The sequence below is a fragment of the Toxorhynchites rutilus genome, chromosome 1 (assembly GCF_029784135.1).
Source record: "Toxorhynchites rutilus septentrionalis strain SRP chromosome 1, ASM2978413v1, whole genome shotgun sequence".
Lineage (NCBI taxonomy): Eukaryota > Metazoa > Arthropoda > Insecta > Diptera > Culicidae > Toxorhynchites > Toxorhynchites rutilus.
The window spans coordinates 79,989,593-80,005,703 of record NC_073744.1 but is presented as its reverse complement, the minus strand read 5'-3'; the positions used below and the strand labels follow the sequence as shown (position 1 = coordinate 80,005,703).

The 16,111-nt window shown below is 41.9% G+C and overlaps 1 protein-coding gene across 15 annotated transcripts in view; it reads left to right on the top strand.

Annotated features, from left to right (window-relative positions):
• The window catches only part of LOC129763045 (tensin-2), a 518,244-nt gene extending 516,663 nt beyond the window's left edge, over positions 1–1,581 (top strand). For all 15 annotated transcript variants that reach the window (XM_055761768.1, XM_055761769.1, XM_055761774.1 and 12 more), the window contains 2 exons: positions 784–882; positions 950–1,581. In XM_055761768.1, coding sequence (XP_055617743.1) covers positions 784–882; positions 950–1,118 — 268 coding nt within the window. In that variant the 3' untranslated portion in view covers positions 1,119–1,581. The remainder of the gene's footprint in view (positions 1–783; positions 883–949) is intronic.
• Positions 1,582–16,111: the final 14,530 nt, after the last annotated feature.

Here is a 16,111-nt window from a genome sequence, read left to right as displayed (position 1 = left end):
CAGTAACGATTTCATGCAAAAACACTTTCTCTTATGCCGTTGGAGCAGTTGTTCGCACGTGAAAAAACTGCGTTCGACATCTCGTGGCTTCAATTCATACGGTACCTAATGTCCTATTTTTCGGATCATTCCCATTTCTTTTAAACGATCGGATATGGTTTGCTGAGCTACTCCAAGTGTATCTGCAAGTTCTTGCTGCGTTTGTGACGGATCTTGATCGATTAAAGCCTCCAATTCTTCATCTTCAAACATTTTTGGCGGTCCGGAACGTTTTTCGTCTTCCAAGTCAAAATTACCACTTTTAAACCGTGTTAACAACGTCTGACACGTTCGCTCAGTTGGATCATGGTCACCATAAACTTCCACCAAAATGCGATGACTTACCGCAGCTTTTTTTCTTCATATTGAAGTAATGAAGTAACACTCCCCGCAAAAAACACTCTCGTTGGTACGAAATTCGTCATATTCGAAGTGGCAAAAAACTATGTTGTTTACGCTTCAACTTTTTGACATATACATATGAAAAAGACGCACAATGGCAGTAGCTTCCCAACGAATGTCTGGCAATTTGATTCTCTGGAATAATTATCAAGTTACGCCATCTGTTGTAAAACCGAAAAAACATACCGGTACACCTAATATTTTTTATTATTCAAATAAATATTTTCATATAAAAAACCCAATATATAACGCCCAACCCAATATAAAAGTTAAAAACCCAATATATAACGAAATGACCCACGCATATATAGTAAACACCTTTGCTCCCCTTTTTTCTTACAGGCGACATTACCCATCCAACAACGTATCATACTGTGGTTTGGACCCGGACGAACACCGATGGAGTATTCCATCCACCACGGGTAACATCCCAGCGTCCAAGTGAGTATCGAATCGTGCGGTGTCCGTTTCTGTCAAAACCCCTTAATTGAACTCCATCCTTCCTCAGACGCATCTTTGCCTTCGTGGCGAAACGCTCGCCAACGTCAGCGGATAACCAGTGTCACGTTTTCTGTGAGCTAGAGGCCACCCAACCGGCCACCGCCATCGTATCGTTTGCCAACAAGGTCGTACTCGGGGGAGCAACCCCACATACGGCCGCCCCACGGGCAATCTAAACGGAAATAATACAGCAAAACAAATAAACAAATTAGAGGAAATCGAGTCATTTTCTAATATTATTTAACAGAGAAAATCCGGAGATGCTAGGAAATGTGAAAATCCGGATTAAAAAATTATATATACTTTTAGTAACTGATGCAGCCAATAGCAGAAGATAACTGCATGAAAAACAAAACACATTACGAGAGATTGAACACCATGTGTAGCTTTAGATTAGTAGAGTTGGATATTTTAACAGAAAAACACACACACGAACCACATTACACTAATTAATTGGAAGGCAACTGTATTAATTATAATTTTAAAACCACTACCATACTGTGTAACAATAATAATATCCACGAATGTCAGTGTAATTATTTAGCGAAACGCATGTATAAATGTACTTCTCTGCGCAAGAAAATATTATTTAACATTTATAAACTATTTATAAAAACAAAAAAAAAACAATAAATTAATGCAGCTAAATAAGCCAATCTGTATGAGAAATTCCATCTCTTCTGTACATTTACCTATCTTCACTACTCACAAATACTCACGTTCATCTAACTCATGCAATTAATAGATTTCACACCACTCTAAATTCCATTGAACGCTACTTGCTTCTATCATTACAAATTACACTTTCTTCATCAACAAACCACTCCGAACGACACAAGAACATTACACACTTTCACTTTCTTCTTTTTTGAACAGCAGCCGCATCAGCATCAGCAAATTTCACTAATTAATTCGCTTTTTTCGCTTTGGTTAGAACCATCTTTAGTATTTCGGTTGCACAGCCTCTCCCTATAATCATGCTGCGAACCTCGAAAATGCCCAAATCTTCCAAAGCCTCTTTCCGGAGCGGAAAATTGCTTCTAGATGATATTGGATGAGCTGAGCCATCAGCTCTCGAGACATTTCCGTTTCGCCAAATATGTTTTTTAAGTTCTATGATGAAAACCGAAAACAACCAATGAATATTTTTTTCGCTTTGCGAACTCTGTTGTCAAAGAAGAATAAAGTGTTACGAGAAAAAACGAAACGAACGAACGATGCGCAGAAAAGCGTGGAATAAACTTAAATCACAAATGATGAAAATGGAAGTATTAATACTAGAGTAAGGATAAACGCTGCACTAAATACCATTGCCCAGTGACGGTGGAGTAAGAAGAAAGATTATAAACATGTGCCTAAACAATATAAAGTTTGAAAATTTACATCCATTGCAGACAAGTTTTATCGGTGTAGTTTAGTTGCAACAAACGTAACGTATACATTGTAAACCAAAACCTCACAATGCGCTGCAGTTGTGTTTCATGTTGAACAACAAACAAACATAAAAAACCACGATAGCATGAATTAACTAGTCCCCATTGTTTCAGGACAAGATGTTGGCTTTGGAAAAACAAAATATTCGTTTCGTATCATCGCCAACAGTGAGTTTAGTGTTCAAAATTATCGTTGATTTTTAGTTCCGAACCCAAAGCCATGCATGTGCCTCTACACATAATCGAGAGTGTATTATCCCAGATGATAAAAGTTATAATATCCCCCACTGTTCAATACCTGTGTAATGCAGCGAAACAATCAACCACTAAAACCTTGAGGAACATTTGATAAACAGTCTCTGTTTTAGTGAGGAAAACACAAATCAAAATTTTCTCGATCCAGTCAGTTGTTGTGTACATAGTTGGCAGGAGAGTTGAGTAATGTTCGAATAAAAATATTAATAACAATATTGATGATAATCTAAATGAAATAGACTCCGTTTATTCTTTCTTATCACAATCTTCAATTATTTCAACGGTCATAATATATCACTAGACGATGGGCCTGATCACGAACGTCACTTCACGGTGAAAACGAAATGATTTGTATACAAGGTTATATACACTTCATTCCGTTTTCACCGTGAAGTGACGTTCGTGATCAGGCCCAATGACTGTTGTTAACCCTTTCACGTGCAACGTCGAGCCACACTCGGGGCGATTAGACTATGCCAGAACGTACAACATCAAACCTCACTCGTTATGTATCGTGCTGGTGAAATGAAAATGTGAAATGATTACATAGCTTCAGGCGTATGATGTTCGTGGGACTGCTAGCTCACAGCATGTATTTGCACATCATAAGGCGCCCATGTAAGATACACACACTCAGCAGAGTAGCGGAACGACTCGATGTGCTCGTGTTTGGACCGTGTTGTTGGAAATTAAATCGTACGGCAAGGCGTTAACACTTCTGTACTCGCGCGAAATATCGTAACTTGTGTACTCACAGGCTGTGCGCGTCTCTGTGATATTGCTATTGTGTGTTTTTAGGCGTTATTGGTATTTTTTCAAAGAAAAAAGATTTAATTGAATGAATAAACTTCAGAAAATATTTTTTCTTTAACTTCATTCAGTTTTAATACTCATTTAATTCAGCCACCCAATTGATGCTCGGTCTGTCAGACCTATGCGCGAATTTAGGAAGGTTGAATTTAAATTTTTTGGTTTCCTGAAGCAATCTGAGGCTATCTTTTTAAGATTTCGAAAAGCATTACAGTCATAAGTTTAAATGAATCATATAGATGTCTAATTCCAGTATATTCTGCCAAAGAAATTTCCTTCGATTTTTGATTTGTCCAGTCGAAAATATGATCATGGTTTGTCCACCTTATTAAATGCTCTGATTCAGCGCACATGTGTCAAATCAGATATTCGAATGTTTCAGAACATAAAAATTAAATTGTCTTGTTCATTATTTACAGTAGTTTTATAGTATACTAGCTGACCCGCCAAACTTCGTCTCGCCCAAAATTTGTTTTTTGTTATCAATACCTTCAAACATTCACGTTTTCTTACTATGAGCAAGTTCATGGGTCCAATTGCAGAACTTTTCATTGATTGATCTTCTAATCGACCCCGTTGAATTTACCTTTTACTAAAAAAAATCCTAGTACTTCACCAAAACTCATCATTATAATATCATAATATCAGTGTTTCATTTGTATGGCAGCCAAACATCCCCCCCCCCCTTGAGGGGGAGTGGAGTGTCTAACCACTATAGAAACATCTATTGCACCCTAAAACCTCCACATGCCGTATTTGGTTTCGTTTGCTTGATTAACTCTCGAGTAATGCAGAAATTTTTGTTTCATTTGTATGGCAGCCCCCCTTAGAGAGGGGGGAGGTGTATCTAACCACCATAGAATCATTTATTGCATCCTTGCACCCTAAAACCTCCAGATTCCTAATTTGGTTGCATTTGTTTGATTAATTCTCATCAAACAAATGCAACCAAATTAGGAATCTGGAGGTTTTAGGGTGCAATAAATGTTTCTTTGGTAGTTAGATACTCCACCCCCTCCCCCTCTAAAGGGGAGGCTGCCATACAAACATAACACAAATTTCTACATTACTCGAGAATAATTCAAGCAAATGCAACCCAATTAGGCATCTGGCATATGGCAGCAACCCCCCCCCCCCTTAAGAGAGAGGGGAGGAGTATCTAACCACCTAGAAACCATTTATTGCATGCACCCTAAAACATTCACATGCCAAATTTGGATCCGTTTGCTTGATTAATTATCGACTAATGCAGAAATTTGAGTTTCATTTGTATGGCAGCCCCCCCTTAGAGAGGGGGGAGGGGTCTCGAACTATCACGAAAACCTTCCCCGGCCCCAAAAACCGCTACGTACCAATTTTCTTGTCGATCGGTTCAATAGTTTCCGAGTCCATAAGAATCAAACAGACAGACAGATATCCATTTTTATTGATGCAAAAACCTTTGCGATCTATTGAGAAATGCTCGAGTTATAAGCGTTCCAAATCTTGCATTTTTTCCTACTTGTTCAGTGCCTAGATTTCCATTTCACCCCCTATATCTTCCGGTTAGACGTAGTCCTACGTCAAAAGTAATATACAACGATTAGAATCAGACTGGGTACGGAAAAATTGAAAGGAATATTAGCCACTAAGAATTGTATAGAACTGAATAGGGAAGGTGTAGGTTCCGTTATGTTTTCGCAGCAAACAACATTCCAATTCCACAAATCGACGTACACCCAGTTTTTTTTACGCGGGGGATACGTACCCCGTAAAAAACAGCCGTACTTAGAAAATCCACGTAAAAAAACTGCGTGATTTCGAAAATCCGCGTAAAAAAACCATGTCACCTAATGATAGACATCAAATGGGACTATCTTTACGTAGAACGGAAGTAAAAAATTGATTGTTGTTCGCTTCCGAAAACCCGTTGTTTTTACCTGTAATTTCGTTGATTACTGGTAGCTATTGTTCGGTTTTCTCACGAATGAGATCATCTGTTGTTGCTAGAAGATTCCCTTGTGATTTGTACACTCTACTACCGATGCACGTGCAGCAGCACTGTTGAACCGTCCAGAGCTAAGTAGACATGGACAGACATTCACGAATCGCTGCCCGTGAACCCCCATTCCGTTGTACCGCCCGGTAAGCTCCCCGTTACCCAAAATCTAAAATCCACGTAAGAATCGTGATTAGGTGCGGCACTTATTTCCTTCATAACCGCTAAGCTCCGTTAATAGCACTAATAACCGTAGTATGCTCTGAGGGAGCCTAAGGGAAAAATGTAAGCTGAAGGAGAGATGTGATATTGTAGCGGAGATGGGGGTGAGTTGGACATGTTAAGGAAAACTTCAATTTTATCTATGGAAACTCATGGTTCCAAAAATTTAAAGCAGTTTCTTAGAGTTCAATATACTGGCTTTCGAAATAACTGTCCAAATGTTTTATAAAAATGTGTTTTTCCATGTTTTTTAATGAAAATAAAACAAGCCAAAAAGTAGACCATTTTTATCGGTGCGGGTATAGTGGGGAGGATATGAAAAAGTTCATTATATACGAAGCGTACAGGTTTATCGCTCGCGAGAGGAATAATTCAACACTCCTTCAGTGTTTGTGCGTCCACTAACTGAAATAGAACAAAAAGAGAAAGCAACATAAAAAAGAGTTCAGTATTCTTCCCTTCACTTACCATCAAGCATTGGATGTGACTGTCCATTTCACCCTCCTAGTGCAAATATTTCAATAATTTAAATTTACCACTTACGAATGAATTTACATTTCCGTACATACTTAATATCGCTTCTCTGTCAACTCACAAACGGAAATATAACCATCAGCAAATTTAATTTTGCAATTGAACCACTCAAAATGCTTAATAACGAAGCCGCAATAATTACATCCACACGCGGAATCATGTTCGACTTTCGGTTTTTGTTTCTCTATTCCACTTTTGATCAGTATTCATTGTCATAGGATGGTTTAAATATTATAGAATAGCATGTAGAAGGGTTTCCCATCAACAGAAATTTGCAATTCATAGTGCAACTATACAAATCAACCACCTGTCCGTCATACCCCCATCATGCGGCAAAAAAATTCAAATTTTCAAGTAGGTGTTGCTTTTATCATTGTTTGAGTTTACTGTCATCATATTGATCCATTAATAATTTAGGCTTTCTTGAGAATATAATGCCTTTTCTTGGGCATTTTAAAAGTGTTCACCTCAACACACTCAACACAGCGAAACATTATTTCTGCTATGCGCGAAGGACACAATAAACAAACTGCAGCGCGCCAAGCGGTTGTCATAGAAATCATGTGGACAAAAAACATCACTGAATCGGACTACTCATGATCAGAATTGAGGTTATCGAAATGTGTTAATTACATGGTTTAGCTATGTAAATCTCATACCAACGGTGTGCAATCATGATGTTTACAATGTTTGTAAGTGTTCCTGGAGGAAAGGTCCGAATATGTGCCAAATAATCATCTGGTGATTGATCAAAAGTTAGCTCAAATGAGAGGCACATAGACACCAATAGAAGGTGAATTTTATAATCCTTTAAAACATGTGAATTCGTAAAAATCTATCTATATATTAGGCTGTCAAAAAAGTCCTGCGGTATTTTTTTTTAATTTTCATTTGTTCATAAAATTAGTTACAATCATCTGTTTTAAGTCAAATATGCGCCGTTTTGTTCGATGACTTGTTCCCAAAGGGATGCCAACTTCATAATACCCCTGTTATAGAAGCTCGCTTCCTTATTGGCAAAAAACTCGGATAGCCAATTTTCACAGGCCTGTTTTGTGGCTAACTTCTGACTACCTAGCTCGTTCGCCATGGACAAAAACAGGTGGTAGTCACTTGGTGCAAGGTCCGGACTATACGGCGGATGCTAAAGAACCTCCCATCCGAGCTCCCGGAGCTTCTGGCGCGTCACCAAAGAAGTGTGTGGCCTGGCGTTGATGGAAGACAATGCGGCCTCTGTTTATCAAAGATGGCCTCTTCTTCATGAGTGCTACTTTCAAGCGGTCCAGTTGTTGGCAGTACAGGTCCGAATTGAGCGTTTGGCCATAGGGAAGCAGCTCATAATAGATTATTCCTTGACAATCCCACCAAACACACAGCAGAACCTTCCTGGCCGTTAATGAGGGCTTGGCCACCGTCTGAGCCGCTTCAGCGGGCTTCGACCACGACCGTTTGCGCTTCACGTTGTCGTAAGTGACCCACTTTTCATCGACAATTACCATCCGCTTCAGAAACGGGTCGATTTTGTTGCGATTCAGCAGCGATTCACATGCGTCGATACGGTCAAAGATGTTTTTTGCGTCAACGTGTGTGGCACCCATACATCGAGCTTCTTTGTGAATCCAAGCTTCTTCAAATGGTTAATAACGGTTTGATGACTTATCCCCAGCTCTTGGCCGATGCTACGGCTGCTACTATGCCGGTCTTTCTCAGCTAATCCAGCGATTTTGTCGCAATTTTCGACGACAGGCCTTCCGGAGCGTGGCGCATCTTCGACGACCTCTACACCAGAACGAAAACGTTGAAACCATCGTTGTGCGGTGGAAATGGAAACTGTATCGGGCCCATAAACTGCACAAATTTTATTGGCAGCTTGAGATGCATTTTTGCCTTTGTCATAGTAGTACTGTAAAATATGTCGGATTTTCTCTTTATTTTGCTCCATATTTGCGACACTATAACTCACGAACGACTTAACCAAACAAAACACTGTCAAGGACTATATTATAGCGCGCAAAAATACCTTTCCAACAAGCTATAGTATAACTCGATACAATGAATATAACTAGAACTACGCGCTTACAACGACACCTCGCGGAAATACCGCAGGACTTTTTTGACAGCCTAATATATAAAAATGGATATCTGTCTGTCTGTTTGATTCTTATGGACTCGGAAACTATTGAACCGATCGACAAGAAAATTGGTACGTAGCGGTTTTTGGGGCCGGGGAAGGTTTTCGTGATAGTTCGAGACCCCTCCCCCCTCTCTAAGGGGGGGCTGCCATACAAATGAAACTCAAATTTCTGCATTAGTCGATAATTAATCAAGCAAACGGATCCAAATTTGGCATGTGAATGTTTTAGGGTGCATGCAATAAATGGTTTCTAGGTGGTTAGATACTCCTCCCCTCTCTCTTAAGGGGGGGGGGGGGGGTTGCTGCCATATGCCAGATGCCTAATTGGGTTGCATTTGCTTGAATTATTCTCGAGTAATGTAGAAATTTGTGTTATGTTTGTATGGCAGCCTCCCCTTTAGAGGGGGAGGGGGTGGAGTATCTAACTACCAAAGAAACATTTATTGCACCCTAAAACCTCCAGATTCCTAATTTGGTTGCATTTGTTTGATTAATTCTCATCAAACAAATGCAACCAAATTAGGAATCTGGAGGTTTTAGGGTGCAATAAATGTTTCTTTGGTAGTTAGATACTCCACCCCCTCCCCCTCTAAAGGGGAGGCTGCCATACAAACATAACACAAATTTCTACATTACTCGAGAATAATTCAAGCAAATGCAACCCAATTAGGCATCTGGCATATGGCAGCAACCCCCCCCCCCCCTTAAGAGAGAGGGGAGGAGTATCTAACCACCTAGAAACCATTTATTGCATGCACCCTAAAACATTCACATGCCAAATTTGGATCCGTTTGCTTGATTAATTATCGACTAATGCAGAAATTTGAGTTTCATTTGTATGGCAGCCCCCCCTTAGAGAGGGGGGAGGGGTCTCGAACTATCACGAAAACCTTCCCCGGCCCCAAAAACCGCTACGTACCAATTTTCTTGTCGATCGGTTCAATAGTTTCCGAGTCCATAAGAATCAAACAGACAGACAGATATCCATTTTTATATATTAGGCTGTCAAAAAAGTCCTGCGGTATTTCCGCGAGGTGTCGTTGTAAGCGCGTAGTTCTAGTTATATTCATTGTATCGAGTTATACTATAGCTTGTTGGAAAGGTATTTTTGCGCGCTATAATATAGTCCTTGACAGTGTTTTGTTTGGTTAAGTCGTTCGTGAGTTATAGTGTCGCAAATATGGAGCAAAATAAAGAGAAAATCCGACATATTTTACAGTACTACTATGACAAAGGCAAAAATGCATCTCAAGCTGCCAATAAAATTTGTGCAGTTTATGGGCCCGATACAGTTTCCATTTCCACCGCACAACGATGGTTTCAACGTTTTCGTTCTGGTGTAGAGGTCGTCGAAGATGCGCCACGCTCCGGAAGGCCTGTCGTCGAAAATTGCGACAAAATCGCTGGATTAGCTGAGAAAGACCGGCATAGTAGCAGCCGTAGCATCGGCCAAGAGCTGGGGATAAGTCATCAAACCGTTATTAACCATTTGAAGAAGCTTGGATTCACAAAGAAGCTCGATGTATGGGTGCCACACACGTTGACGCAAAAAACATCTTTGACCGTATCGACGCATGTGAATCGCTGCTGAATCGCAACAAAATCGACCCGTTTCTGAAGCGGATGGTAATTGTCGATGAAAAGTGGGTCACTTACGACAACGTGAAGCGCAAACGGTCGTGGTCGAAGCCCGCTGAAGCGGCTCAGACGGTGGCCAAGCCCTCATTAACGGCCAGGAAGGTTCTGCTGTGTGTTTGGTGGGATTGTCAAGGAATAATCTATTATGAGCTGCTTCCCTATGGCCAAACGCTCAATTCGGACCTGTACTGCCAACAACTGGACCGCTTGAAAGTAGCACTCATGAAGAAGAGGCCATCTTTGATAAACAGAGGCCGCATTGTCTTCCATCAACGCCAGGCCACACACTTCTTTGGTGACGCGCCAGAAGCTCCGGGAGCTCGGATGGGAGGTTCTTTAGCATCCGCCGTATAGTCCGGACCTTGCACCAAGTGACTACCACCTGTTTTTGTCCATGGCGAACGAGCTAGGTAGTCAGAAGTTAGCCACAAAACAGGCCTGTGAAAATTGGCTATCCGAGTTTTTTGCCAATAAGGAAGCGAGCTTCTATAACAGGGGTATTATGAAGTTGGCATCCCTTTGGGAACAAGTCATCGAACAAAACGGCGCATATTTGACTTAAAACAGATGATTGTAACTAATTTTATGAACAAATGAAAATTAAAAAAAAATACCGCAGGACTTTTTTGACAGCCTAATATATAGATAGATTTTTACGAATTCACATGTTTTAAAGGATTATAAAATTCACCTTCTATTGGTGTCTATGTGCCTCTCATTTGAGCTAACTTTTGATCAATCACCAGATGATTATTTGGCACATATTCGGACCTTTCCTCCAGGAACACTTACAAACATTGTAAACATCATGATTGCACACCGTTGGTATGAGATTTACATAGCTAAACCATGTAATTAACACATTTCGATAACCTCAATTCTGATCATGAGTAGTCCGATTCAGTGATGTTTTTTGTCCACATGATTTCTATGACAACCGCTTGGCGCGCTGCAGTTTGTTTATTGTGTCCTTCGCGCATAGCAGAAATAATGTTTCGCTGTGTTGAGTGTGTTGAGGTGAACACTTTTAAAATGCCCAAGAAAAGGCATTATATTCTCAAGAAAGCCTAAATTATTAATGGATCAATATGATGACAGTAAACTCAAACAATGATAAAAGCAACACCTACTTGAAAATTTGAATTTTTTTGCCGCATGATGGGGGTATGACGGACAGGTGGTTGATTTGTATAGTTGCACTATGAATTGCAAATTTCTGTTGATGGGAAACCCTTCTACATGCTATTCTATAATATTTAAACCATCCTATGACAATGAATACTGATCAAAAGTGGAATAGAGAAACAAAAACCGAAAGTCGAACATGATTCCGCGTGTGGATGTAATTATTGCGGCTTCGTTATTAAGCATTTTGAGTGGTTCAATTGCAAAATTAAATTTGCTGATGGTTATATTTCCGTTTGTGAGTTGACAGAGAAGCGATATTAAGTATGTACGGAAATGTAAATTCATTCGTAAGTGGTAAATTTAAATTATTGAAATATTTGCACTAGGAGGGTGAAATGGACAGTCACATCCAATGCTTGATGGTAAGTGAAGGGAAGAATACTGAACTCTTTTTTATGTTGCTTTCTCTTTTTGTTCTATTTCAGTTAGTGGACGCACAAACACTGAAGGAGTGTTGAATTATTCCTCTCGCGAGCGATAAACCTGTACGCTTCGTATATAATGAACTTTTTCATATCCTCCCCACTATACCCGCACCGATAAAAATGGTCTACTTTTTGGCTTGTTTTATTTTCATTAAAAAACATGGAAAAACACATTTTTATAAAACATTTGGACAGTTATTTCGAAAGCCAGTATATTGAACTCTAAGAAACTGCTTTAAATTTTTGGAACCATGAGTTTCCATAGATAAAATTGAAGTTTTCCTTAACATGTCCAACTCACCCCCATCTCCGCTACAATATCACATCTCTCCTTCAGCTTACATTTTTCCCTTAGGCTCCCTCAGAGCATACTACGGTTATTAGTGCTATTAACGGAGCTTAGCGGTTATGAAGGAAATAAGTGCCGCACCTAATCACGATTCTTACGTGGATTTTAGATTTTGGGTAACGGGGAGCTTACCGGGCGGTACAACGGAATGGGGGTTCACGGGCAGCGATTCGTGAATGTCTGTCCATGTCTACTTAGCTCTGGACGGTTCAACAGTGCTGCTGCACGTGCATCGGTAGTAGAGTGTACAAATCACAAGGGAATCTTCTAGCAACAACAGATGATCTCATTCGTGAGAAAACCGAACAATAGCTACCAGTAATCAACGAAATTACAGGTAAAAACAACGGGTTTTCGGAAGCGAACAACAATCAATTTTTTACTTCCGTTCTACGTAAAGATAGTCCCATTTGATGTCTATCATTAGGTGACATGGTTTTTTTACGCGGATTTTCGAAATCACGCAGTTTTTTTACGTGGATTTTCTAAGTACGGCTGTTTTTTACGGGGTACGTATCCCCCGCGTAAAAAAAACTGGGTGTACGTCGATTTGTGGAATTGGAATGTTGTTTGCTGCGAAAACATAACGGAACCTACACCTTCCCTATTCAGTTCTATACAATTCTTAGTGGCTAATATTCCTTTCAATTTTTCCGTACCCAGTCTGATTCTAATCGTTGTATATTACTTTTGACGTAGGACTACGTCTAACCGGAAGATATAGGGGGTGAAATGGAAATCTAGGCACTGAACAAGTAGGAAAAAATGCAAGATTTGGAACGCTTATAACTCGAGCATTTCTCAATAGATCGCAAAGGTTTTTGCATCAATTGATAGGAAATATATCTACGCATCTATCATAACGAATAACATTTAATTTTTCTTGAGATAAATAATTGAATAATTGTGAAATATCAAGCATTGTCAAAATGCACTATGTGCCCATTTTTTATTGGTCCATTTTGTGCTCCTCAAATCGTACCGACCAAAACGGTCAACCAGAGCAGCAGCGAAATAGAATGAAGCACGATTGGAAAGGAAAAAGAAAAAAATGAACGAAACATTGGTCGCAGTCTCACACATGCGTAATTCTCAAGCCAGCCAGTCAGCTTAAAAATCCCCGCTCCGCTGCCGTAACGATCATTCTCATTCAAACCGTACAACACATCGGTTCGCATCACAACACATCAACAAACCAACCCAAGCAGCCATGTCTTGTAGCCGTGGGCTGGCCGATCCTTTAAAAGCGCGCAGTTTAAGCGCCACTCCCGAAGGAGACTGCTGCCAAGATCGTTTGCCCGGTCGAGACTCCCTTTAAGGGCGAGTTCCAGTAATGCTACCTCCGTAATGGAAGTACGGATCGTTCCAGCCAGGCTACGATACCCTAACTAGAACTTCACAACCAGCTGAAGCCTTATCAAACTTTATTCGACCTCCAAAAATCAGTAGATTCCACCTGTGCCTGTATGAATCTCATCACAGGCCAGGTCGCTATTCACCGCCAGAGAGCGTAAAGCAATGGAACCACTCAACATCCAATTCAACTTCGCTACGCGTAAGTCGGGACCACGGAAGGAATTACAAACACGCGACATCAACGTAATTCCAAACACCAAATTTCATAACGCTAACTTTGAACTATATATTTCAACGAGAACATATTATATAACTTGTAACATTTATTTCTAATTATAATCGACATTTATTATCCTCTATGTTCTCTTAGGCCTAACATTCTCGTCTTCTCTTTCTATTGTTTCTGTCAGACTTATCTCACTTCTTAACTAGGCGAACCTAGCCAGAATTTTCACCTGCCCCCGGGCTTCTGAATGCCAAAGGGGGATTAGGCTCTGCGGAATGCACGTATCTGCATGCTCGTGCTGTTTTAGTCCTGACCGAGGAATTGTCGGACAATCGCGCAGGTGCTAAGGATGACCGACTTTTGGATGCCGGCCAATTCCTTCTCGATGTTCAACACCTTTAGCGCTTCCAGAAGTGTCTTCGGGATAATTCCAGTTCCAGAGAGAACGACTGGAACAATTCTTGGGACCTCCCTTAGCCCCCACAGTTCCTTGAGCTCCACGGCCAATGGTCGGTACTTGCAGATTTTGCGACCGTGGGTCTCCTCCAGATTCTGGTTCAGTGGAATAGCGACATCGATGATGGTGACTTTGCGGTCGCTCTTGTCGTAAACCATTATATCTGGGCGGTTGTGGTGGATCGAGAGGTCGGTCAGAACAGTGCGATCCCAGTACAGCTTGAAACGGTCATTTTCCAGGACAGGTGCAGGCAGGTACCGGTAGTTTGGTACGTTGTCTTCCAGTAGAGCACATTGGAGCGCCAGTTGTCGATGAACAATACGGGCCACGTTGTTGTGGCGCTCGGTGTAGGCTGCGTTGGCCAAAACGGGACAGCCTCCCATAATGTGCTCTATGTTTTCACCTGGTTGATGGCACATCCGGCAAATGTCATCAACGTCTTGATGCCAGACGTACCGCCTGCAGTTTCTCGTCGGCATTATCCTGTCCTGGATGGCTATCATGTCGGCTTCTACTACTGAAGAGAGTTCACCACGCGTTAGCCACAGATTAGATGCGGCCTTGTCGACGTGTGGCCGGTCCAGTTGATGGGGGTGGGCACCATGCACTGCCTTCTGCTTCCAAGCTGCAATCTTCTCCTCCACTGTCTGCAGATTGCAGTTGAGTTGGTACTCCGCTTGCGCCAAGTGCAGAGCGCTGTATCCTCTGTCGGCGGCGCAGACAGCCCGGTATAGCGCGTTCTGCGAAGTACTCGCGCAGTTGTCGTACCTGGGCAACACACAGTGCAGAAATGTCGACGATTCCAAGTCCCCCTTCTTTGCGTGGTAGTGAAACTCTCTCCAGTGCCGATTGAGGATGGTGCATTCCGGCCTCTTTGAATGCTTTCCTCATCCTCCTCTCAAGGTCCTCTAGGTTAGTTTTGCTCCATTTGACTACACCAAAACTGAAGGTCAGCAGGGGAACCGCGAATGTGTTGATCGCGCGTACCTTGTTCCCCGCGTTGAGGAAAGTCCTCAGGACACAGTTCACTCGACTCAAGAACTTGTCTCGCAGCTCCGTCTTGATGTCGGAGTGGCGAATCCCGGTGAGCTGTCGGAATCCAAGATATTTATAGGATTCGCCACGAACCATGTCTCTTATAAACTCGCCGTCATAGACCTCGTAGCCTCCGGATTCGGTAAGTTGTCCTTTCAGCAGGTGGACACAGCGACACTTGTCGAGGCCGAACTCCATACAGATGTCCCTGCTTATGTCTTCGACAACCCGAATAGCTACACCTAGACGCTGACGTGAATCAGCGTAGACCTTGAGATCGTCCATGTAAAAGGTATGGGTCACTTCTTCGTGGGCGCCGTCGCCATACCTTATTTTATAGCCATGACCGTTTCTATTGAGCGTCCTACTGAGGGGGTTCAGTGCCAGACAAAACCAAAGCGGGCTGAAAGAGTCGCCTTGGAATATCCCCCTCTTTATCTGCAGCGTTCTAGACTGCAACACATTTTCCCCATCACTGAGGTGCAGAGACGTACTCCACTGCCTCATCGCATGCTGCAGGAACCTAACGACGACGGGATCAATTTTGTAGAGCTCCAATACCCGGACGAGAAACGAGTGAGGTATGGAGTCATAAGCCTTCCTGTAATCGATGTAGGCCATACTTAGGTTCCGCTGGTTATATACCGCCTGGCCGACTATGGCTGCGTCGATGATGGCCTGGTCTTTGCAGCCATGCGTATTTTTCCTGCATCCTTTCTGCTCTTCTGCGATGATGTGATGCTGTTCGCAGTGAGCAGAAACTTTGGCGGTAATTATGCTGCTCAGTATTTTGTACAGACTCGATAGGCACGTTATCGGTCTGTACTTTGATGGGTTCAATGTGTTGCTGTCTTTCGGGAGGAGGAATGTGACGCCACGGGTGGCGAATTCAGGAAGGTTGTGTGGGTCACGTAGCACCTTGTTGAAGCACTCAGCTATCTTTGGATGTGCGACGGTCAGCTTCTTGTGCCAAAAGTTCTGGACACCATCGGGGCCCGGTGCTGCCCAGTTCCTCAGGTACCGCGAGGCTTCGCGGACATCGTTCTCTCCGACGATGATAGCTGGCATCTCTCCAATTTCACCACAACTCTCCTCCTCCCGTCTTAACCACATTTGCCCGTCGCGATGT